The sequence below is a fragment of the Lates calcarifer genome, linkage group LG5 (assembly GCF_001640805.2).
Source record: "Lates calcarifer isolate ASB-BC8 linkage group LG5, TLL_Latcal_v3, whole genome shotgun sequence".
Lineage (NCBI taxonomy): Eukaryota > Metazoa > Chordata > Actinopteri > Centropomidae > Lates > Lates calcarifer.
The window spans coordinates 2970775-2995511 of record NC_066837.1 but is presented as its reverse complement, the minus strand read 5'-3'; the positions used below and the strand labels follow the sequence as shown (position 1 = coordinate 2995511).

The 24737-nt window shown below is 41.6% G+C and overlaps 1 protein-coding gene across 1 annotated transcript in view; it reads right to left on the bottom strand.

Moving 5' to 3' along the window:
- The window catches only part of cacna1ab (calcium channel, voltage-dependent, P/Q type, alpha 1A subunit, b), a 93780-nt gene that overhangs the window by 45652 nt on the left and 23391 nt on the right, over window positions 1–24737 (bottom strand). The window contains 17 exon segments of the mRNA XM_051070399.1: window positions 663–823; window positions 1382–1481; window positions 10640–10746; window positions 10969–11028; window positions 12345–12474; window positions 12668–12800; window positions 13614–13921; window positions 14720–15327; window positions 17391–17523; window positions 18913–19019; window positions 19387–19454; window positions 19687–19807; window positions 20571–20643; window positions 20752–20883; window positions 21665–21729; window positions 21731–21778; window positions 22846–22958. Coding sequence (XP_050926356.1) covers window positions 663–823; window positions 1382–1481; window positions 10640–10746; window positions 10969–11028; window positions 12345–12474; window positions 12668–12800; window positions 13614–13921; window positions 14720–15327; window positions 17391–17523; window positions 18913–19019; window positions 19387–19454; window positions 19687–19807; window positions 20571–20643; window positions 20752–20883; window positions 21665–21729; window positions 21731–21778; window positions 22846–22958 — 2467 coding nt within the window.

Here is a 24737-nt window from a genome sequence, read left to right as displayed (position 1 = left end):
TTTCAATCAGAGAAAAACACTGTTAGAGTTAGAGGTTAGGGTTTATCCTGTCCTGTACAGAGCCTGCTTCTCATTGACTCCTCTAGGTGGCAGCATCTGCACAACTGACACAACTGATCAGGGTACTCTTCGATTTATAGAGTTTTCCTTCTCATAAACAAAACTTCAACTCCACAGATTATTTCCCATACAACACATTGGTGTGTTTTCTAACACACATGTGCAAGGTGTCTGTGGCTGTAAATCAGCTCATGTTTTGGTAATGATTTGACAGTATGGTACCAGGAAAGACAGTCCTCTATAGACATGAACTTATAATACATTATGGTTAAAGCATTATGGTGCTGAGTAAAAGTATTTTCTAGTACTAAATTTACAGTTCAGAGCTGAACGTGGCATTTTGAAATGTCTTTTTTGTTCAACCAAAAGTTCAATACCAAAAAATATTTAGTTTACAATAATATATGAATGATGACTGAATTATGACTATATGAATTATGATTTGTTTCACTATCTTTGCTTGAAAAACAAGTAAAACAATCAAAATAGCTGTCAGCTGTTTTCTGTCAATCTAATTGATTAATCAACCAACTGTATCAGCTATAATGATATGTAATATGAGTTATAATTGTACACTGTGTGTGTGGCATTGGTGAACTGACCTGCAGTCACGCTCAAACTCTTTGGATTCGTCTGTGCAATAGAAGAAGCGACCTTTGAAGAGCTGCACGGCCACCACAGCGAAGATGAACATGAAGAGCATGTAGACAATTAAGATGTTCAGCACATTCTTCAGAGAGTTGACCACACAGTCAAACACAGCCTGCAGGGAAGATAGAAACATTTATGAATACACTTAGGCTGATTAACACAGTGAGAGTGGGATAAACTGTTCTCCATGTCTGTCAGGCGTTTTAGTCGATACCTGATGTTTTTAATTGTGCTCTATAAATAAATTTGACTTGACCTCACATATCATAAAATACTCAATGCAAAGGTCATGTGTCAGTCCCCTGATAACATTCCTGTTACCCTGAACAATATTAAAAAACAAGTTGTAGTGGACTTAAATTTGAATTCAGCCTATGACTACATTTAAAACTAACATCTTTCAACCATCCTGGGTGTTATTTGTACTGATTGTTTCAAGACTCAGTCACAAATTTGGTCTGTAAACTGTAATGGATGCTTATGATATATTTGGATAATCAGCAGTTTTGCCACCCTTTGCGATCTAACCAGTTACTTGGGTGAGTGCAATGTCATCACAAGGAATAAAACTGACAGCAAAAGAGGAAATGAAATGAAAACATCAGTTGGGAAAATCAGAGAGCCTTGTTCAGAAAACGAAACTTGATGTATGCAACCCTCTGAGCCTTACCTTTAACTTGGGGAGACGTTTGATGGTCTTAAGAGGACGCAGCACCCTCAGCACTCGAAGGGACTTGATTGTACTGATGTCTTTGCCCTTGCTGCTCCCCCTAGAGTTCAGCCAAGGCACAACAACAATGTAAGAGGAAAATTAGAGAGCAGAGTGGAGGAATGAAGAGATGGAACAATCGCAAGGGGCTCTTACCCAACCCTTTTGCTATTATCACCAAGCATATTTTTGAAAAGTTGGTGAGGTGGTATTCAATTTATCTTAAACATAATCTCTATTGTGACAATCTAAGTGAAACAACACATGATATGACACTTGCAGTAATCAAGTGTATAACAGTACATTGCACTTGTGTGGACAATCAAAGCTTTAACAGTCTCTTCTTCTGCAGAAAAAAGAAACTGTGACAAGTGTGCGTCAAACATGAAACCGATGGGAGGGAGAGCGATCAGTTGCCTGACCGTTTGGTTTCATGGACATCAAGAAGCAGCATCATCATCATTTATTGTAATCTTCACCATCATACAAAAGACATTCACTCATTCCATATTGACAGGCATCTCCCGGCAGAGTGCCCAGCCAAACCTCTTTCTTTCTTTTTCAGTGACACGCTGTTCGGTTCTTCAGAAGAAATGGGAGTTATAGACGTGGAAACATGAGGCGTGGGCTGTAAGTATTACATGGTTAGGATTATGTCACTATAATCCTGAATTTGTTAACACTAAATGAGATTGATTCTGATATGTTTCACATAGCTTCCTTTCATTCAATTTCAAACTTCTGAAAATGTTTTTTTTTTTCAGCCACGAGTGTAACCTGAATTGAGGGAGACGAGGACAGAAAACGGAGGCTATGCGAGACTCTTTGGACATGTGATGTCCCTCGCAGAACAGGACATCACATGTCATAACACAAACAAACATGTTACAACAGAGTCAAACGAGCCATGAGAGCGACCGGAGGAAAGCGATTTAGGGCCGAAACTCCTTCAGTAGTGTGTTTTAATGCGCTTGTTTCCTCTCCAAAGCCCATAACTGAACATTCTGCTCATGATTTGTACACCCATAAACCAATATCAGTGAGGAAAAATTGGGGTGTCAAGGGAGTAAATAGCTGAGTTGATCTTTACTGTAAGTGGATGGGCCATTTTCAAAAAAACAAGGCAAGAGGCGCCTGGACGCCTGCCAAGCCTGAGCAGAGGAGAGGTCGTCCATCAAGGCTCACTCTTTAACTATGAACTCAGTCCCCGTGGTAGAAAACGTAAGACAATTCAATTCAAGGCTGATTGATTGAGTCTGAGCCCCGGCAGTTCTACGTGTGTGCGTGTGGGGGGTTGTGTGTGAGTGTGTGTGTGTGTGTGAGACTCAATCGATAATCAATAGGCCTTCCTCCTTTGAAGTTGAGTAGGACTGAGGTCTCTCTATCAGAGCAGCTTGAGAGTATTAGAGTAAAGCCCAGTCAGGCCATAGGTGTTACGAATTAACAACATCCCCACGCGCACGCACACACACACACACACACACACACACACACACACAAAGGACTCACACTAGCATAATGACAATGGCAACAGCTCTTTGAGTCTCAGGATTGATGTTTGTGTATGTAAAGTGTGTTGTTTTAACATTCGGTCAGCCCTTTACTAAAGAGGCGTTTGACTGAAACGGGGCGTTCCTCCTTACACGGGAAATTCTGTTGATGCGCAAACCAGTGTTTTGAGTATCAAACTCCCAACACCTGTAGGACTAAAAGGTGGCTGTGAAAGGCTTCTGTTCTTTTGTCCGTTGTTTTAACCAAACTGAACTTCCTGCACTGTATTTCATCTGCTCATTGGTGTGTGTATCAATACATACAATTTTGGTCAGAACAAGCATTTCTCCTGACCGATGGATGAACAGGAATACCACTGCATGCCACTGCTCAAAAGCTTGACAACATCACGCATGAGGTTTGTAAGCAGCCACATTCTGTTCTGATGGACAGTAGCAAAGTCATTTTCAGTTTTGTAATCCATTGAGCTGTGTGAATTTATGATAAACACAGCCCTAACCTCTGTGAGGGACAAAATCTAAATGTTTTTACAGCCACCTTTCGAGCCTTTCAGGCATGACAGGTTGGTAATCAAAAGACTGACTACTACACTTTGATGCTAATTTTTCCGAAAAATGTACGTATCATGTAAATTTTAACGGGTAAATTCATTAAAAGCATGAGTTACGCTCATTCCAGTAAACTTATGGGCAACGAATCAAACCCTTTAAATCAAACCTAATGAGGTGTGTAGATGGTCTCCTGTGGTTTGTGGGTGTGGTAGTGAAGAAGACAACGAGTGGCAACGATACGGCGAGGATGAGTGCGAACGATCAGAAGAACAAAGAAAGAAAGAGAGAGAAGCCAATTTGATCCGGGGATGAAGAGCAGGGGAGGAGGAGGATGACAGAGGAAGAACTTTACCGGGTGCTGCTCCTGTCGAGTTTCACCGAAGGTGGAGACAGCGAGAGTCAGTGACAGAGACAGAAAGAAAGACAGAGACAGAAGAAGAAGAGGAGGAAGGTAGGGAAGGACACATAGACAGACAGACATACACATAGACACACATTGATAGAGACAGACAAACACAGACACGAGACAAGAGAGAGGGGGTTTGGTAGAAACAGGAAAAAATACATCCATATGAGAGACAGACAAAGAAGGAAGGACAGCAAGATGGCCATAGCTGCAAAGCAAACCCCACCCACCCACCAACACACATATACACACTCAGATACACTTATCACTCCCTCTCATTCCACCTCCCCCTCCCACACCCATCTCTTGTTTCCATAACGACTGTATGGGATGTCTACACACCCTTCTCCTAGATTTGTTATTAGATTAAGTGAAGCCTATAGTGCATACTACTATACTGTGGTATACACTATACTACACATCGTCCATCTCTTAACAACATTGAGTGTTTTCAGTTGGATAGTTTGTATTACATTGCTCTAATTACTCCAAATCTTCACTTAAAAAAACCCTTAACATCACTTGTCAAATAACATATAGTACCTAGCATAATCTGCGCGGATGAGTCTGAGATGTTTGATTGGATAATTCCTTCTGAAAATGCGACTAAAAGTGAAGCATAATTTTAGAAATTCTGTAATTTCATCCAGTCCACAGAAATGTGACTGCATTGATCAATTAAAAGAGATTTAATTAACCAACTCAAAGCTTCAATATTGGTAGATATTTTGGGGATCTTATGGCCTGATCTGATTTTATGTTCTCCATATTACTAATTCACAAATGACTAATCATGTTGGATGTGGGCAGTGCCAGACCTCATGAATCGCTAAAGAAATAGAGGAGACTGTGATCTGAAGACAGAGTGCAAATTCTAAAATAGTTTTAGAGGCTCTGTCAATCTGATAATAAAATACTGGCTCACATTTCATTGTATTGTAAAACTGGCTTATTTAGCCTTTTGTATATTTTCATACAGCTTATATCTCATACCCTTTAAACTGGTTTAAATATATTTTCAGATTAGTTTAGGTTAACATAGATTATATTGCCAAAGTTAGCAAATACAGCACATTAATGACCTTAATATGCTAATTTATTAGATATAGAAAATTATGGGTAAAAGACAGAGTTAAGTGATTCAGCTGACATATAAATAAAATAAATACACTTTTGCTATGAATGGAGCATTGTGCCTCATTCCTTCCCCCTGTATTATAACATTTGAGGATTCACCTTTTATCTTTTATTCCATTAGAATTGCACTTATAAACCAGTCTAAAACAAACCAAACCAAAAAAAAAAAAAAACATCCAGACGATATTCTAGGGTAACCTCTTCAGATCTACAGTATGGTGAGAGCACTTAGGCAGATCTAGCTCCTGGCTGAGACTCTGGATATGCAAAGCTTCCTTCTCTCCTGGCTGTCTTCTGCTGTGGCCTGCTGTGCTACCAGCTCTATGAAGAATTACCTTCACGGTTGGGAGAGGAAACTCGATTGCTGCATCCATTTACACCGATTCTTATCTTATCACACCATAATGATCAATTAGACCAGGCCTACAGCACAAATTGCCCTCATTAGATCTGTAATCATCTAGTGGGATTTTTTCAAAGCTCTTCTGCATGCACATCTGTGCAGAGGAAGAAAGAGGCATTAAATCTTTACAAGTGGCCGGTTCCAGGTTTTCTTGACATGTTAGAGCACATACACTCAGGACATCCATCATGAGTAAGACTCAAGAAACCAGGATTTGTGTGTATTGTCGCATACACACACACCGTCAATAGAAGGAAAAGGCATTCTCACAGAGTACTGCGACTGCATGCAGTTCCCAGTCACGACCACGTTTCATTCAGCATTTATTTGGAAGATGAAGGGTGCCAGAAGCGCAACTGTTGTTTAAAACCCATAAAGAACATGAAGCCATTGCACTCTGACCATGCTAAAAATCCTCCGTACAATGGTTCTGTGATGTACCTGCTTTTAAACAATGTCATGCGTCAAAGTGAAATTTCACAGGTGTACGTGAAGCCTTCGCCCCCCTAAAGCAGAACTGTAGTATAGCTCAGCCCTGGAGCAGATGGTGGGAGCAAAGAAGAAAAAGGAGGATAGATGGTGGAGAGAAGAGGGCGAAGGTGGGGGTGGGGTCAATGAGAGCACCTTAAAAGGGAACGAAAAGGGCGATTAAAGAAGTGAGAGGGCGAGGGAGGGGAGGAGAGAGCCTTAGAGAAGGTGAGAGGAGAAGGAGATCAGTGAAGGCAGGGAGGAGGAATCCTGTTTTCAGTGGGGAGTCATGCTGTGGAGGGTGCAGCAGTGGCGTGATTTTCAACTTGCTGTAACAAACTTATCAGCCAGATGGCATAATAGATTTGATAAGTTCCCTCTTGTTGCTTGCTGAAGTGATATTTCTCTTTGGTGGAACATTTTCACTTTTTTACTGTGAAAAAAATAAATATCCGTCTAACATCATCCTGTGACTGGCGCTGATTTGGAGCTTTTCATTTGAAAACCAAGTAGGCCTAAAATATCGGACATCTACTGTACATGCATATAAAACATATTATAATAATATTCAAGTTAGATTATTTATCAAAATGTAGGGGAATTCATTCTGAATAACATTTTTCTGATATGTACTGTATGTGCTGTGCTTCATCTTCATCACAGGAGGGAAAAGTTAAACCAAAGTAATATTTCACTTCAGACTGAGACTACCTGTCTCCTGTATACTGTGCTATTAAACACTTGTATGTGCACCTTCCTCATCCTGTTTGCTCCTTGATTTACCTGATATCACTGTGCATTCAGATTGCTAGCAACCACATTACTGCTGTGTCCACTGGGTTGTGTGAGCAAGCTCGTTTTTATGTAGGAAGTATAAAGTGATGAAATAGGTGCAACTTTTCCAATGAACAAGAACACACATTAGCTGTTGCTAACACTGGCTTTCAGTTGCTGGCAGTGAGAATGGACAGTGACAGTGACATTAAGAACAGCACTACAACTTATATTTTTACAAACAGAAGTGCTGTGTGTTCAGCTTAAACGCAAAGTGAAGCCATTAGCAGCCCTGGCTGTGGTGCGCCTGTAACAAACAAGAAGTAGTCAACGGTGGTATTTCACAATTTTTATACCTCCAAATTGTCTTCATTGCGCTGCTTAATAGATTTGTCACTAGCTAGCAACATGTGCGCTGATCATGCAGCTCAGATTGAATATAATCTTTAAAAAAAATTATTATTATTTTCAGATGGTTATCTATGGTTTAGTCAGACTATTTTGAGATGACTTCATTTTTTGTTAAAAGATAGTTAAAAATAAAGCTGCATTATTCTATATCTTTCTTATTGTCAACAAATTCCACACAAAAAGACCAAAACCAACAATTAATTGATAACTGACCTTCAATTGCACCAAGAGACACGTTTCTTCATTGCAATGAGTATAACCTATATCCCACATACACCATCCTGCTCACATGCGCATGAGAAGTGTTGTAATTTGTATTTGAAAATAGTCCACAACAGGTGCAAAGTTACTTCAGTAGAAACACATGGGCTGAGGACTGAGTTCTGCAGACAGTATTCAGAATGTATTCAGAGATGGACTTGCACATTGTTGGTTTTGTTCTCTTTATGAAATTTGCTGATAGCAACAAAATCTTTAAATAAAACCAAAGCTTCATCCTGGCCTTAGTGCATGCAACCTACAGCAAATCTGCATCCATTTGTGTCACTTATGTATTTTCTTTCTTTTCCAACAATGGCGTCACCTCTAAGATTTACTTTGCATTCAATCTGAACACACCTTGACAGTAGCTACTAGTGCGAATATTCATAGAACATATTTAACTGGAGCTCATTCTTTGCCTAGGACTGACTCCAAACATCATTAACATGGTTCTTAGTGATGCCGTCTACTGCATCACAGGTTGTGTTCAGGTTCATGCAGCCACCAAGGCACACATGCACTGATCATCCACAGACCTGAGGAGGATGCACACACAAGCATTTTCTTTCTTTCTCACTCACTCTTGATTTTTTTAAATCTCACACACAAATGCACGCTCCGTCCCTCTCAGGTGCATATATCATACATATTTAATTCATATGTATTAATCTATATACTACCTCAGCATGATAACGAATCATTCCACCCACCACACCCTGCCCCAGCATGCCTCCTTCCCTCCCACGTTCAATCTGACTTCCCCGGGTCGTGCAGAGGAAGGAGAGTTAAATACCTGTGCCTCCGGGTACTTTAACATGGTCAGAACGGCGGATGAGTATGTGTGTATTTTTTTGTGTGTGGGTAAAGGAGAGAGACAGGGGAACGAGGCGATGAGCCCTGGCGGTGTTCCTCCCTGTGGCGAACGGGTAGCCTGGGCACTTAAAGGGTTAAAGGTGTCTGGGGCGCCCTCACCCCCACGGACTGACTGTCCGGGACCTCCCGTCCGGAGGACGGGGGAGAATGAGGAGGCAAGGGTGCGGTTTGGTTGGCGGTAGGATGTTGGCTTTAATGATGGGGTTGGAGGGTTGTGGTGGAGTTTGGAGGGGCAGAGGGATTAATTACCACCTATGGGGGTCATACTCAGACAAGTGTGAATAGGGTGGGGTTGAGTAGGGACACCAGCAAGCAAGAGGGCAATGGATGACACTTGTTCCAAACATACAGCATAGAAATCCAAGGCAAGAATGTGCAACAACTTGTCCTGTTATAAACTGTCCAATGTGGTGAGAATAATGTTTCAGTCTCTCTATAACCTACCATGCTCCAACACTGTGGTCCAGCCTAAAACACCTCATAAGCTGTTGGACAAACTACCATGAAATTCTATAAAGGTATTCATGGTCCCCAGGGGATGTATCACACTGACTTTGATGATCCCCTAACTTTTACTGTGGCACTATCATGAGGTTAACGTTTTTAAGTGAAATGTCTGAACAACTATTGGATGGATGCCATGAAATTAGGTCCAGACATTCACGGTCCCATTCAGGATTAACTGTAATAACTGGATGACTCCTTAACTTTTTCTATAAGATCAACAGACGGTCATTTTGCTTTATGACCAAATATCTGCAAAACAAATGCAATTGTAATCACCTTCATCTGTGCTTTGAGTTTTTTGTGCTAATTAGCAACTAGGTAAACATAGACTAAATCATACCTGCCAAACATTAGCATGCTCTTGTTGATACTGTGAGCGTGTTAGCATTTAGCTCAAAGCACTACTGTGCCTAAGTAGAGCCTCACTGTGCCAATAGCATGGCTGTAGACCCTCAGCTGTGCTCTTTCTTTAGTATCCTCAGGTTTTAAGAAGATAGGAGTGCTCTGGGCTGACCGTGACAGCTTAGAGGCGGAGCAGGTTTACAAAATGAAGCCAAAACAGAGAACCAAGCCAGGTAAAAAAAAGAATTAAGGTGGTTTGGAGAGACTGAACCGAACGCAATGAAAGTGATTCAATGTTCCCTTGTTCTCTTGCTCTCCTCGCTGTATGTTAGGATTAAGGAGGCTGTAAGGGGGATGAGGTAGGAAAATACAGTAGATATGCAGTAGGAGCTATCATGAGAGAGAGTGGGTGTAAAGGTATCTGGAGGGAGGTGAAGGCGTCAGCAGCGACCAAAGCTGTAGAGGACTTTGGGGGGTGGGGTGGGTGTTGGTAAGCAAAGGTTTGTGGGTGGGTGGGGTAAAAGTCGAGGCTTTAAAGGCAAGAAAAGAGGAAGGGATGACTCACGGCCTGGTTGGTGGAAATATCAGAGCGGCATGGATTAGCAAATAGGGGACAGAAGGGGACAGGAGCAAGGAAGATTGGGAGGAGAAAATGTTGATAAGGAGCAGGTGATGCTTCATAATTTATATCAGACAGTAAAGGGGAATGATGCTCGCGATAGTTGTTAAGGTGATTGTTTCAGGCAGGGTTTGAGGTTTGTGGAGGTGGGTGGAGACAGTGTAACTACACTTTAAAAACTAATTTCACCTTTGGCACTTTAGGGGCCCTCACTACAGAAGAACTGTCCAATTAGTTAGACGGCTGTGGATGTAATTGTTCTCAAAGAACTTCTCAGGGTTCTTCTCTGAGGTTCCACAAAGATTGTAGGCATCAAGAAGAAGCAAAATGTTATGAGGAGCCATTTTAGTTTTTAGAGTGTAGGTCAGAGATGGTGAGGATCATACAGGTGAGGAATATCAGGGTTAGGTTTTAGTTTAGGATCTCAGGTGGTTGTCCAGATGAAGTGGTGATGAAACGTAGAGAAAGACCTGCTGATGTGATGCCACGTGATTATGACCAATGAGGAAGGAACTAGAGATGGAGATGGTGATAGGGTAGACTGCTGGAGGGAGATAAAGAGACAATGACAAGAAACAATAAACAAAGAAAAGAACAAGGCAAGACTAGAGCAGAGAGAGAGAAAATGGAGAGGAAGAAAGACAGAGAAGAACAAGGGAAAAGGGGAAGCGATATAAGAAAAAAGACAGATTAAAGGAGAGACAGAAAGAGACAGAGAGGAAGACAAAAACAAAGAAGAAAGACGGCAACAGGAAGTGATGATTTCTGAAGTACAGCAGGCTGAGGATAGCAGAGAAAGATCAGCAGTGCCTGTTGTATCGGACGCACAAGGCTGGGTGACGAGGGTCTTTCTGTGGATGGTGGAATGTGTGTGTGTGTGTGCGTGTGTGTGTATATGTGATTTGGGGTGGTGGAGATGATGAAGAGGAGGGTGAGAGGGTGGGGGGGAACTTACGTGAAGGCGAAGGCCACCAGAGCACCACTAACCACTATAAAGTCCAGAATGTTCCACAAGTCGCGGAAGTAGGAGCCCTGGTGGAGAAACAAGCCCAGCACCACCATCTGGAAAACATGGAGCATGCTCAGTCCATCATACATATACATACAGACACACACACTCACACACACACATGCACACAAACAGTATAATAACCCAAACACACACATACACACACAAGGGCACAGACCACAAAAAGACACGCAATCATACAATCACACCAAAACAACAGTGTTAAAAAAACAGTCCGGACTCAAACACACACCCACACAGTGATACTTTGTTACCTTGATCAACATTTCAAACGTGAAGACGCCTGTGAAAACGTAGTCAAAATAACGCAGCACCTGCAGAGCAACACAACACAGTGAGATATAATTATCACAGCAGAGAGAGAAGCAGAAAGATGAATCAATGGGAAACAAAGCTGGAGAGATTAACAAAGACAGAAAAAAAGAGAAAAACATTCAAACACCAACCACCCCTAATCCTAATTCTAATCTTAATCCTGTTTCCATTTTCTATTTTCAGACTGCCATTTTATCAAATGTATTTGTCATACCCAATTTCCATTCTCTGTGTCTTTTTTCAACATTTATTCAAGATCAGATAAATGTTAGAATAAAGTGATAATTGATTCACCATTTTCTTTTTTTATTTTCTGAATCACTTTAAATTTTCTTCTGAGTCACGCCCACATTTTCTACCTCCTAGCTACATTCAAATTACTATATATCAGTCTTTTGATTGCTGACTGCTGTGCTGATGCAGAGCCTGCTGAAGTTTGTCTGACTCTGGACATCAATGGAAAGCAGTTTGTCCTCAGTTGTTGCATTTACATCTTTTCTACAACGTTTTTCTTGCACAAGCTGATCCAAAGCAACTGGAGTTCAGATATGATCCAAAATGAAGTGTAAGAACTACAAAATGATACCATCTGTGACGCTATTTTAAAAACACTGTGAAAATCATGTTCTCTTAAAGGGACAATTTGTAAGTTGTCTCTGACGCCACTTGTGGTCTCTTGCCCGGGAGCGGGGGTGATGAGACTCGCTTGCCAAGAGGTTCAGCCATCGTTGCGTTTGCACCTCGGAGCAGTGCTACTTCTTCAGGGTAGCCTAGACTCTACGGTGAGTCACTATCGAGCTAACAAGCTAGCTCCACGATGGGCCAGTGGGCCCAGGGCTAGCTGATTAGCATGCAAATTCAGTAGCAGAAAAAAGGGATAGAGCCAGAAGCAGAACATTGGTGCTGCTTTCCACCACTGGAGATAGATCTTGGCGAGTACAGAAATGAGGCTCTCAGTGTTTCTTCTAAACAGCAGTTGATGCTAACATTGGATATGTAGCAACATCAGTTATATATAGTTCCTTTAAAAATGTTGTATGTGTTAAAAAATTATCTATGCATAAAACACTGGTGCAAGATTTAAAAAAACTCTGCCTTTACCCCTTCACTAACATGATCCTAACCTAATTTAAATATTAAGGTCAAAGCCTGATGCTAAAACAACATCTCCACCAGTTAAAGTTGGTCAAAATGCCCTCACTTTGGAAGATTCTCTATGTCCTTGGGTGGCATTCTGTTTTCAAACGTTATGAAGAGCACACACTCGCAGGCAGACAAAGACACCAACACACACACACACACAGTAATGTCTCACATTGTTTCGTGGTGAGTCAGGCCAGACGGGGTCCTCTGCAGCGAGGGCAATGCTGCTCATAGCAATGACAGACAGGATGCTGAACTCAAAATACTTCAGAGTCAGGATGTAGTGACAGCACTTCCGAAACCTGCGCAAACACAGACACATGAACATGTTGACACAAAAAAGCACACAAAACAAACTGTTTAAACATTTCTTGGCCAAGAGAGAAAAATTCTCAAATTCAACTTCTCTACATCCCCAATAAGGACATATTACAATGTTTTATGACAGTGTTTGACCAACGTTTTACAAACACACACATACTCTCAAATACTTACGGGTTGGTGGTGGACATTATGAAGCAGGAGCTGTAGGGAGGCATTGGTTTGGGGCCATCTTCATCTCCACCCTCATCCTCCTCCTCCTTTTTCTCCTCGCTCTTCTTCTGGTCTGTGTTGGCGTTCTTGTTCACTGAGCAAAACACAGAACAAAAACAAGGAGGAAGAGGAATGGACAGACAGACAGACAGAAGGAGGTCAGCTTCACCAGAGCAAGACAAACACATGAAACATATCCGCCAGCATTGTTCCAAGAACAGAACTGAGTGACGCTGGATTTATACCAGTGTTAGCCAGCAAGGCAATGTTTGTAAAAGCGACACACCACTAATTTCATGTCAAATTTAATTGACCGTTCATAGGGAGTATATGAAAACAGCTCTATAATGTCCTCTGTAGCCTTCATGTAGCTTTGTTGAGTGAGAAAATTACTCAGGTGACATTATCCATGTATCTCAGCTTATTCTTGAAGACGACACATTTTTAATGGAAAGCCTGCCTTACAAACTGAGGGCATGGATTAAGAAAGACATGGACATTTACCACTCAGGGAGGGTCTAGACAAAGATGAGACTACTGAATGCAGTGAAGCCAGGCACAGTAAGTCAGGATATCTTTGCCTCTGCTGCTATCAACTTTGACCATTTAAAAAAGTATCTTATTACGCCCCCACGTTTTATGGAAATGCAATACTAAATTGCTTGAGTATTCTTTTAAAATGAAGGCAGAGAGAACTGTACTGAACTGTTAAGTCACCTACAATTTGTACTGGAATTATAAGACCAAATTCAAAGGGTTTTCTACCTCAGCAATGACAACTGCATATGTTTGTTTTGCATTTTTTTAACCACTTTTTTATTGGGACAGGGTCTTAATCTCATCCAGCCACCTTCACAGTCTTTGTACCTACTTATACCCTTGGTGATGGATCCCCTCAGATGCTCACCTTGCAGGATGGCGTTGGTGGAGGGGTAGGGGTAGACAGGGGGCATGTCTATGGTCGTATACTCGGGTTTGGCCATGCTGGTCAGGATCAGGCTGTCCATGCTGTGGAGCAGGGTGTGGGTGTCTGCGTCACGGCAGTTCAGCAGGTTGTTGACATGGTCTGGGTGGTCAGGATGATCAGGTGGGAGGGTGTAAGGATGCTCATGGGCACTGGCCAGCTTGCTGTTGTTGCGGAAGTTGTCCAGGTCCTCGTTGTACTGCTGTATGGGTCGTGTGGTGGAGAGACTGGGACCGGTGCTGTGGTGCTCCCTGACAGAGGAGGAGGGCAACAGACAAGGAAAGAAAGGAGGAATCAGGGGAAAGAGAGGAGGACGGAACAAGGATGAGGATGGAAAGAATTAGGTGATGGAAGGTGCATCTAATCGAAAACACCAGATGTAGCACCATATGTCATGAAATGTGCACTGTCTCCTGTACTGTTAGTACCAACACATACAGAACACACAGTTAAACTATTAATTAGTGCACACAGATAGATACACAGGATCTTACAACCAGGGGAATCTAAAACACAGAAAAGTAATGCTGGTTATCTGACAACAGAGTTATGGTTTGAAAATGGCCAGATCCACCTGATGTGGAGCATCTGGTAAAATGAAGCGAGACTGTCTAACTGGGTCCTAACCAAACAGAAAGAACAACATGTCAGATTTTTTCTGTCTCTTATCTATTTTGACAACATCTATGATGTGCTCCTTGACATTTTGGACACAATGATGGCTGACATTCCTCATCAGGACACTCGGCCTCTCCTGCTCAAGTCACTGCAGGAATTTCAGAAGCCATGATCATCCAATCTGACATACACCATACAGTACGTAGTGACATACATTTTGTGGAGTCTGATTCCTGCACAAGTTTAGATGCTACCAGTGTGTGTACAGCTACCAGAAAGCCACTCAGGGCTCATTATCTGAGAAAGTTTGGCCAGAGTGTCAGGTGGCTTTCTGATTTCTTAGACAAAGACAAACTTAACTGGCCATTAATGCTTGTCAGGTAGTAATTTGAGACGTTCGAATGGCGAAAATAAACCCTTCCTTCACTCACTTTCTGGTGCGATGTCCTCTGCTCCTTTCCTGATTGCCGTGACGATGCCGTCTTGTCTTCCGTCCTTCCCCTTCCTCGCCTTTCTCACCCTCTCCTTCTGTCCCCCTTGATCTGTGTCTTCTGCCCTCCTCCCCCTCCCTGGCTGCCCTGCGGTGCTGCCTGGACCTCCTGTGCTCACTGTGCCCCTCTCCCCCTTCACTATGGTGTGGTGATACACTGCGAGCCTCCCGGCCCTCCCTGTTCCGGTGCCGGTGGCCTCGGTGACTCCTGTGACTGTGCCTCTCCTCCACCTGCTGGCCCTCCACGCTGCCCTCCACATTTCCCAGAGAGGTGCAGCTGAATCCGTGCTCCACCCGGGTCTCTGTTGGCTGGCCTGTCTCTCCACTGTCTGGCCCAATGCTTTTCTGATGGTGATGATGGTGGTAGTGGTAGTAGTGGGCGGCTCGGCGGTAGTGGTCAATGTCTTGGTGCCGGTACTCCTGGTCCAGAGGCAGCTCACCAGGTTGGGTCTTATTGGTGTTGTTGTTGCGGTTGTCTTGTGGATTGACCACGAGTGGCCGGTCCAAGTGGGTCTTCATGTCACCACGTCCTTTCCGTGGGTAGGACACCTGAGTGAGTAGCAGTGGGTGCTGTTACAATCTTGGATATAGAACATCTCAAAGGGTTAGGTCGTCCAAATCACTTAAAACACATTTTCTTGCTTAGCACTCGTGGTAGCCAGCCATGCAGAAATGTTATGTTTACAGCTTTCATTAAGTTGAAATCAAAAGTTATTGGAACTCTTAAATTGTTAAGGAACCAATGATTTGGTAGTTTAATTTTGGCAGGAATATTTATCAGAAACACAAATGAACCCTAGAATGTACAGTCAACAATGAAGGAAATACCTCTCGTTTCCTCACTGACATCCATGCATGTTTGAAACTGTTGGGTTGTAACAGTTTTCAAGAAGCAAATGCTCACCCAGCAGAATACATCACAGTTGCATTTGCATGGATTTTTGGTTGCAGAAGCAGTTTGTTGCAAAGCTGGCACCTCAGATGCAGTCCAGACCAACCTTAACCTGCGTTAAGGCGGTTCATACCTGACTTACATCCCAGTTTACCAAGAGAGTTTGCAGCACTTGCATAATCTCCCTGTCCCTGTTCCCTCCCCTGAGCCACAGATATACACAGTTCGGCAAACAGTCCAACATTTTTGGCTCCACATTAACAATTTAAAAGTAAAATTGTCATGAGTATTTCCAGAACCACAAAATGGTAAAACAGCTCCTGCTGTGAATATACAGTTTGCCGAGCCATATCCAGTCGACTCCTGATCATCATCTTTTTCAGGTCTTTTTTGAAGTGCGTTACACTTCGCCCCGTTCCAGTTTTGAGTCTGCTTCCTTCTTTGGGTACAGCTCTGGATTTCTCTGCATGCCCCACTTTAAAATGCATTGCTCCCAAGCACACAGCTTCAAGCCGTCCCATATAGCAGTGGCTAGTGCAATAATAACACTCTTTCACAGGCTTAAAGGGACATTACACCCTGGAATCAAAAGATCTGTAGCATGACCCAGACTACACGGTGGTTAAAAAGCAGGTCAGACCCTCGTGTTAGTCCAGTGTGTCACTGTAGATCACTGCAGGCTGCATGCAGATGGGCAAAAATGCAATGTAATTAAAAAGTAACTTCACATCAGACTGAAAAGCAGTGTTCAACAGCCCTTAGTAGTTAAATCTTTCAAGTCTGTTTCATTTCTGTCCACACCAGCATCTCTCGTGGACGTGGTTAGGTATGGTCAGACATGTGCTCTTCATCTGTAAACAGCTATCACAGCGCTAACATCCTGGAGTACACCTCTACAATAGAAACACAGGATTTCCAGCTGATGTGAAATCACTCTTTCACTCTTTTTTTTGCTTATAGTTTCACAACTATAAGGAAAACACTGGTAACATGACGGGCGACCGTTTATAAAAAAACTGAGAAATGCCAAACAAACAAACTGGTTACCTGCCACATTCACAAAGACACTGTTCACTGTTGATGCCATTAATGAGGATCAATTTCAAATTTTATTGATCCTAAATTGATGTTTATATGAATATTTTATTTTTCCAAAAGACTTTCAAGTTCACCTCTTACACATCTTCTTACACTGGGACAAAGATTTTGGTAAATCACTGTCTTTCAAACTTTTGGAAAACCAGAGAAATGATTTCCTATAACTTTGCATCAACGTCAGCTCTTGGAGAACAACTGGCAAAAACATCAGGTCCACTTTGTTCTTGAAATGTTGGAACCTTGTTGATGTGATAGCATGGTGATATACTGTATATTTTTGGGACCCTGTGTTTAGGGGATTTTTGGTGTCACTGGACACAAAATGTCTGTTAAATGTTTGTCATAAATCCTTTTATACTTGATGCCAAACTAAGCATCTAGTCACTTCTTTTTAAATTCCAAAGCTTTGTCAATTGACATCCAAGAGTTGTTCAAGAGTTGTTTATTTTTGGCCTAAGCTACAAAACATGGGTGATAATGTCCCTTTAAGTGTCATATCACTCTAAACACATTACAACAAATATTCACCATATATATCAGGAGTAGACTGCATATATATGTGTATATGTGTGTCTTTTTTTAGGGGGGGGGGGGTCCTCACCTCCTCTCCCTCCCCTCCCACCTTCCAGTCATCCTGCTCTAGCTCATTGTAGAGCGCCTCACGGCTCGTCATCAGGTTCTGTCTGCGAATCTCGCTCGTTCTCTGCTCCCACACTGACTTGTTACCCTTGGTGTGATTCTTCTGCTGCTCCTTACTGTTAGAGGAGGTTGGGATGGGGTGAGTGGGAGGAGGAGAGAGGAAAGAAGGGGGGGAAAAGGGAGGGAGCGGGGTTTGAAGAGCAGAGTTAGGCAGATGAAAGCAAGGGTGGGAGATACAGGAAGGAAAAGCAGAGATGGAGAGATAAAGAAAAGTGGGGTATGGTGATGAATAAGAGGGTCATATAGGGGATGAATGATGGTGAGACAGGAAAAGGACAGAACAATTAGAGATTTTAGGATGAAACTGTAAGATTCCCTAGCAGCAACAGTAAGTAGTAACAGTTTATCCAGTAGAAATAAGAAAACAATAAATGTGATAAACGTATAAGAAATCTGCAATTTCAATGTGAGATCATATTAAGTAGAAATGTCTGTGTCGTGACTTCTACATTTGGGGTCCAAAGATAGACTTTATTGAACTTTAAAAGTCACTCAACAGTTGAATCATCTGGTTGCCATGGTGGTTACTCCTCTTTCTGCTTTTTATCAAAAACACGTGAAACATACAGTAAAAGCTAAATGTAAAATCCACGTCCTATGCTGCATGTTCATTCATCCATGCTGTGTTCTGAAAGGAGGCTCACTGTTTAGATTCCATAACCTATATATTGAAATTGACAAGCGTCACTGTGGCAAAAACCACCAGCTTCTAATCTAGCCATCAAAGGCTCAGCTCGCCACAGCGACTGAAGAGTCCGGTGACTTCTAAAGGAGCAGCGGGTTTTTTTGAGCATCGTTTTGATGTGTCCTATTGTCAGCGTTTCTGCTGCCAGGAGCAGATTTTACAGACTGTCCGCCTCTCGCTCTTTTTCACTTCACAAAGCCCTGAATCTGTTCCTTTCACTCTCAGAACAATCGCTTAATCATGTTTTAGAGGACGAGAATGGGGAGAGTGTGATTGTGTGTGTTTGTGTGTGAGTGTGTGTGTGTGTGTGCATCACGTGTACATGAATGCCTGCCAATCATAAATGCTGGGAAAGGCAGATTGAGAGAGTAACTGTGTTTTCTGTGTGTATGTGCAGTTTCACAAAAAAGAGTGAGTAATAGAGATTTTTGTGCAGAAGTGTGGGTGTGTGTACTTTCTATCTTTGTGAGGACCGGTTTGAATTTTTAGACGAAGAGAAAACATTTTGGCAGCTCCTCCCTCTCTCACACACCTTCAAAGGGCTGTTTGAAGGTTGAGGTCAGACTTAGGTTTATCTTAGGATTAAAGTAACGGGTTATGAAATGCATTATGTCAATGACTGTCCTCACAAATATAGTCAGTAAGTACATGTGTATGTTGGGGTGATTTTGTGTACATGTACAAAATGTGTGCACTAAGTGCATGTGTTTATTTCAGTCTCTGTGTGTGTGTATGTGTGTGTGTGTGTGTGTGCACTAACGCAGCAATAGACAGGTTGGCTGCTGACAGCGGGCTGACTTCTGCCACCTCCTTAGCCTTCTGCAGTGCTGTCTTCTGATTGGCTGCTTCCTCTTGTTCCTCCTCATCCTATTGGAGAAGAAGAGAATAATCTTTTTCACTTGATCTTGGGTCTTCATGTCACACGTTTTAATACACTGACAAAAATAAATACATTAAAAAAAAGCCACCAAGAATAAATTCCAGGTGATATCTAGCCTGGTTGGGTTTAATCAAAAACTGCAGGTTATGGCAAAACATAATCATGATCTAATTTCCTCATATTTTCAACATTTACAGATTAAAATTAGGTCTACAATTATAGGTCAAAACAAAAGGTCATTGTTTGTTATTAATAGCCCCAGAGGTATCTTTTCAAACATCACAATATATTTACATTTTATTTATTTTACTTAAAATAAGAGGGAGAATATATTTTTCTGGTTTGATCCTGTACCTTGGTGAGCTCCTGTGCGTTGGCCAGATTGTCAACAGCGATGGCCAAGAAGACGTTGAGCAGAGTGTCTGTGGTGGCAGAAGTTAAGGAGAAATGCAAGATGAAAGGACAGTCAGAGGGCAGTGTGGAGAAGAAATAAATACAGTGGATGAACTGCAGATGTGGGAAAGTAACAGAAAACAGGAGGAGTTATCTTATTATCAACACTGCTGTGCTGGCAGACTGAGATCACGCTACAGTATGAGAAACAACTGAGAAAAACATTGTGTGTAAGTATATGTAAGTGTGCAGGCAGGATACAGTTGCCGAAGAGCGTGAGGACAATGAAGAAGATGGAGAAAACCATCCCTTTGTCGTTCACTCCTCCCTGGGACTCAATGCCATCGTACATCACCATGTTCCAGTCCTCTCCTGTCAGGATCTTCAGAGAGAGGGAGAAAATGTCAAGGATTGATTCATACTGATTGATGAACATAGGTTAATTTCAAAATTTTAATTAAAAGACCACACATTCATCAACCCCAAGAGGACTGTGTTTACCTTAAGTTGCGCTAAACCAACTTTGCCAATGTAAAATCAGTTCAAATTAAGCTGATGTACTCTTTCAGGACCTTCTGAATAATCTTTAACTGGCATAGCAAATATATGCCATAAATTTACTGTAAAATGCTTAAGATAACGTGTTGACCACTTGGTCCAAGTTTAATCACTAAAATTTCATAGTAAACCTTATGGGAACAGTTTGTCCCCACATGACCCCCCCCCCCCCCCCCCCCCATAATGTGTGAACAGATGTTGGTTTCCACTGTGTGATTTAATACAAATACAATATACTGTACATACAGATACTAGACAAACACAGCTGGTCTCTGAGTCACTCAGAGACAATAAAGCAACACAAATGGCTCTTAACAAAAGCCATCTCTCTAAGTGGGTACAGAGAACAGAGAAACACAGAGACTGCAGTCAGAACTGAACAAGTCATCTGACAAACTGATGACATGACAACAATGGCCCTCATTAAATTTCACTCTCACTTTGGCCAAGCTGAAACTATACATGAGTGTGTGTGAGTGTTCTTACAGTCATGTTTGGAAAATGCAGCAACTCCAAAGTTAAGTCAATAAGTCAGTTCTTCTCTTTGTATAGAACCATAAACAGATTTGTAAATATTTCTCTCTCACCTGAAATACTGTCATGATTGCTGCGGCAAAAGTGTCAAAGTTTGTAGGCGGAGTTCCAGTTTCAAAGTTGAATCTGAGAAAGGAAAAAAAAGAAAAAAGTGAAATACCATTATGGTATATAGACACCTAAAATCTGATGCAGAGAAACTGAGCTTGTTTTTAAGTTTGTGCTGATACTGACTGTCCTCCAAACAGCTGCATCCCCAACAAGGCAAAGACCACGATGAAGAGGAAGAGGAGGAACAGCAAACTGACAATGGACTTCATGGAGTTTAGCAGAGAAACCACCAGGTTTCGAAGAGGAGCCCAGTACCTGAGGAGGAGGAGGAGGAAGGTTAATGAAAGAACGGCAAAAGTAGGACATAAAAAAAAAAAAATAGAAGGTAGGCATGAGAGAGGGCAGGAGCAACAGAGGAGGGGAATAAAGAATTTAAAGGATTAAGTAAGAATTAAACCTCTAACCACATACTGTAGAGACACTGAGTACAGGGACAGAGCATGAGCTGCAAATGTAATCTCACAATAATCATTATACACTATTTTGGTTCGATTTTTCCTTGTTTGACAAAAACCCCCAGAGATTTTCAAGATGTTCGCTGCATTGGACTACTAAAAACTAGCAAATCTTTAATCATAAAAATAATTTTGTGAGGTAGTCTTGAGTCTTCAACCCTGGTGGCAATCACCCCAAAGTCATAGTTTTATTTCTTTATTTTAGCACCAGGTTTCCCCACTGAGAAAACAAAGCCTCAAGATCAAGTGAGATCTGTCCAAATGAGCGGCGTCGTGACGAGCAGGGACACAAACAACACAATGAGTGTGAGCCAAATCCAATTAAAATCTCTCCTGAAGAGAGCGTCAAACAAGTGTCAAAGAGCCAAAACCTCTAAACGCTTTAGATGTTACAACAGTGAAAAGATTTACAAATTAAAACACCAAAATCTGTTTCAAATCAAAACAACAACTTCAGTTGGAGCTCATGATCCTCACTAAATCATCACTGCTTCATTTGTGCATGAGTGAGCTGATGGAAATGCATCATGCATATACATGTGTACAAGTGTGTGTGCTAAAGAGTAAGAATGAGACTTTACTTGGTGACTTTGAAGATGCGGAGCAGTCGCAGAGCTCGTAACACACTGATCCCAAAGGACGTGCCCTGGTTTGATGGTGGCCCACACCACCTCGAAGATACTGCCCACAATAACCTGCACACACACGCACACACACATACAAATGCATTTGTCATATCCTGTTAAGTACATTCAGGGTGTTAATAACCATATGACTTCTAAAATAAACAGCTATAAAATCTGGGCCTGGAGTAAATAAGTGTCCAAACCATGTCTTGATCCAGTCATTTACTATTTTAAGAATGACATCTGAAATAATATCTGCCATATGTTCAATTATTCATCTGAAATATTGCTAATTTAATCAATCACTACAACTTTTTAAAACTCTTCATTATTTTAATTTACTTTTTGTTTCCAGTGAGATCTCTGTTGTGATGTTTCTAAAAACTTGGAGTTTGATTTGATTTGAATTTTATCAAATCTGAATCCAGTATACAATTGCCTCATCAAATCAAAAATGCCACATAGATATTAGATAATTTACTATCAAATATTAGACAAACAAGCTAATGAACTCCACATATAGACCCAGTGATCTGAACCCAGCTCTATTTACAGGCACTTCAGATTTCCATGTCTCTACAAGTTTGACAGTAAGAACTGATGCTTCAGAAGGGACAGCAGCCGTCAACTTTGAAATCGTTATGGACCTGTTAATTTCTGATGAAAAATCAATAATCTTAATCCAACACCAAATTGGCAAAAATTAAATTAATTTAATTTAATTAGAAATTTACAAAAATCAACACTTTGTAACTGCCAACCACTACACTGATGCACTCTCAGTCTCTGGCTCAACCTGCTGCTACCTGCCTGAACACAGGAGTCACTCTACCATGTGCTGTATGGTACGTCAGCAAATAACATGAAGTAACCTGCCAGTAAGCCTCTGCAACAATGTCAGCATGACAAATGAATGCACAGTTACTGCACATTTAGTGGTGGCAAGCATGATGCAGAATCTGTTCTGCGTCTTTGTCGCAGGGCAACATGAGGAAAATCTATTTCTCAAATCTGTCTAGTGTGGATTTGTCATCAAAATCTGAGAGTTATGAACTGGATTTGTTTTTTTACACTTTGTTATTCAGTGTGTGTGTGTGTGTGTGTGTGTGTGTGAGTGAGTGTTTGTGTGCACTCACCACACAGTCAAAGCAGTTGAATGAGGAGTGGAAGTAGGGCTGGATGCCCAGACCATACATCTTGATCAGCATCTCAAACATGAACAAACCGAGGAAGATAAACTCTGCATAGACTGGAGGGAGCAAGGACAAAGAGGAAGGAAAGGAAGGAAAGGAGTGAGGGAGAGAGAATGGGATTATGGGAAAAGAAGGCAAGGATGAATCACAGAGGTGGGATTTGGGAAGAAAGAAGACGAATAAAGGCACAAGAGTGGAAAGGGGAATAAACGTATAGAGAGAGGAAGGGGAAAATGAAAGGAGAGAGGAGAAGAATAAAATCAGATAAAAAGACAGAGAAAGTGAGGGAGGAGAGAAGGCGAGGAAAAACAAAAGAGAAGAAGGGGAAAAAAGAGAGTGAGAGAGTCAAATGAGTGGAAGCTGATAGTGGTGTGAGCCCAGCAGTGTATGACACTCTGGTGATGAATGGACTTCATCAGCAGCTACAGCTTCGTATGCTAATGACACTGGACATCGGCCAGGGACAACAAGCTGACTCTACCAAGGGCTCTGTGTGTCTTTGAGTGTGTGAGTAACTGTGTGTGTGTATGGTCATGTCAACAGCAGCAAGTCTGTGTCTAGTACTAAAAGAAAGAATGAAATAATGTGGGTTGACTTGAACTCAACAAGCAGTTACAACTCTCTTTTCACTCCTGAATTCTCAGGATTTTATTATTAATCAAGGACAACCATAAACATACAGTGGGTATGATATTGATGTCTTGAAACCTTCCTTTCTTCCCAGTGATCACGTTAAAGGATACTCTGATATTTTTAACATGTTTTTGGGTGTAAATGACTGATAGGAAGAAAAATCTTTGGAATCTGTGCAGTATTGAAGAAGAATGGTGTATCCGGCCATCACAAACAGCTGCTGCCATGTACTGCAACGGGCAATTGTCCATGACAAAGTACATCCACTAAAGTGTTTGTTTCTGCCACTGACAGGCTCAGATTGTTGTTATAAATGTCTGACAACCTTATAGATGGGATTCCTACAGACAGAATATTTATTAAAGAGTAAGATCCTTTTTGATCAACCAGAAACATTGCTATATATTGCTACCAGAGTTATATTGACAAAAACAGCAATTTTACCTTGCAGCATAAGGGAGCTGCTAAAATACCACTGCAGAGATTAGTATTTTTGTCCCTATTAATAATTTACACCCAAAATATGGGAGGTTCAAAAATACCAGGGTTGTCCTTTAAATCTACCTTCACCAGTTATCACTATAAAAAAAGAACATTTTCTTTTACCGATCTAGGCACGATATGTACTGTATAACTATTGTATAAGATGTAAGAGATACTACAGTATGTTCCAGGAGTTGATGATGGACTACGAAACATTTGGAAAGGCTTCTGCTATTTAAAGGAGTAAAATCCTAAATGCCTTGTTTGCATGTGTAGGAAGAAACTGTAGATTTGAAGTGTAAAAAGATGATTCAGCTGTGGGGCGAGGTGTGTGGACAGCAGTGGTGATTAAAAGACCTGTGAAATATGGTACAGGGGGCCTCAGATGTTGGTGGTGTTGGTGGTGAATTTGGTATCCTATCAGTATGATTATCATCACAATTGTCCTCAAATATCGAGCAGAGTGACGCTGTGCACGACTTCAGTTCAATAGTCAACTGAAGTAATTAAAGGAGACAATATTTCACGACACTGATGATGTCACGTATGTACGGTACAATGCTTTCAGGACTTCCTCCCTGCTCTTGAAAACATATTATTATTATATGCAATTACCAAATTCACATGCAAATCAGCGTGATTCCACATGAACCAAATACAAATGGTGTTGTAACATGCACAGTTACATGTGCACTTAGGCGTCTGTCAGCCACACTGAA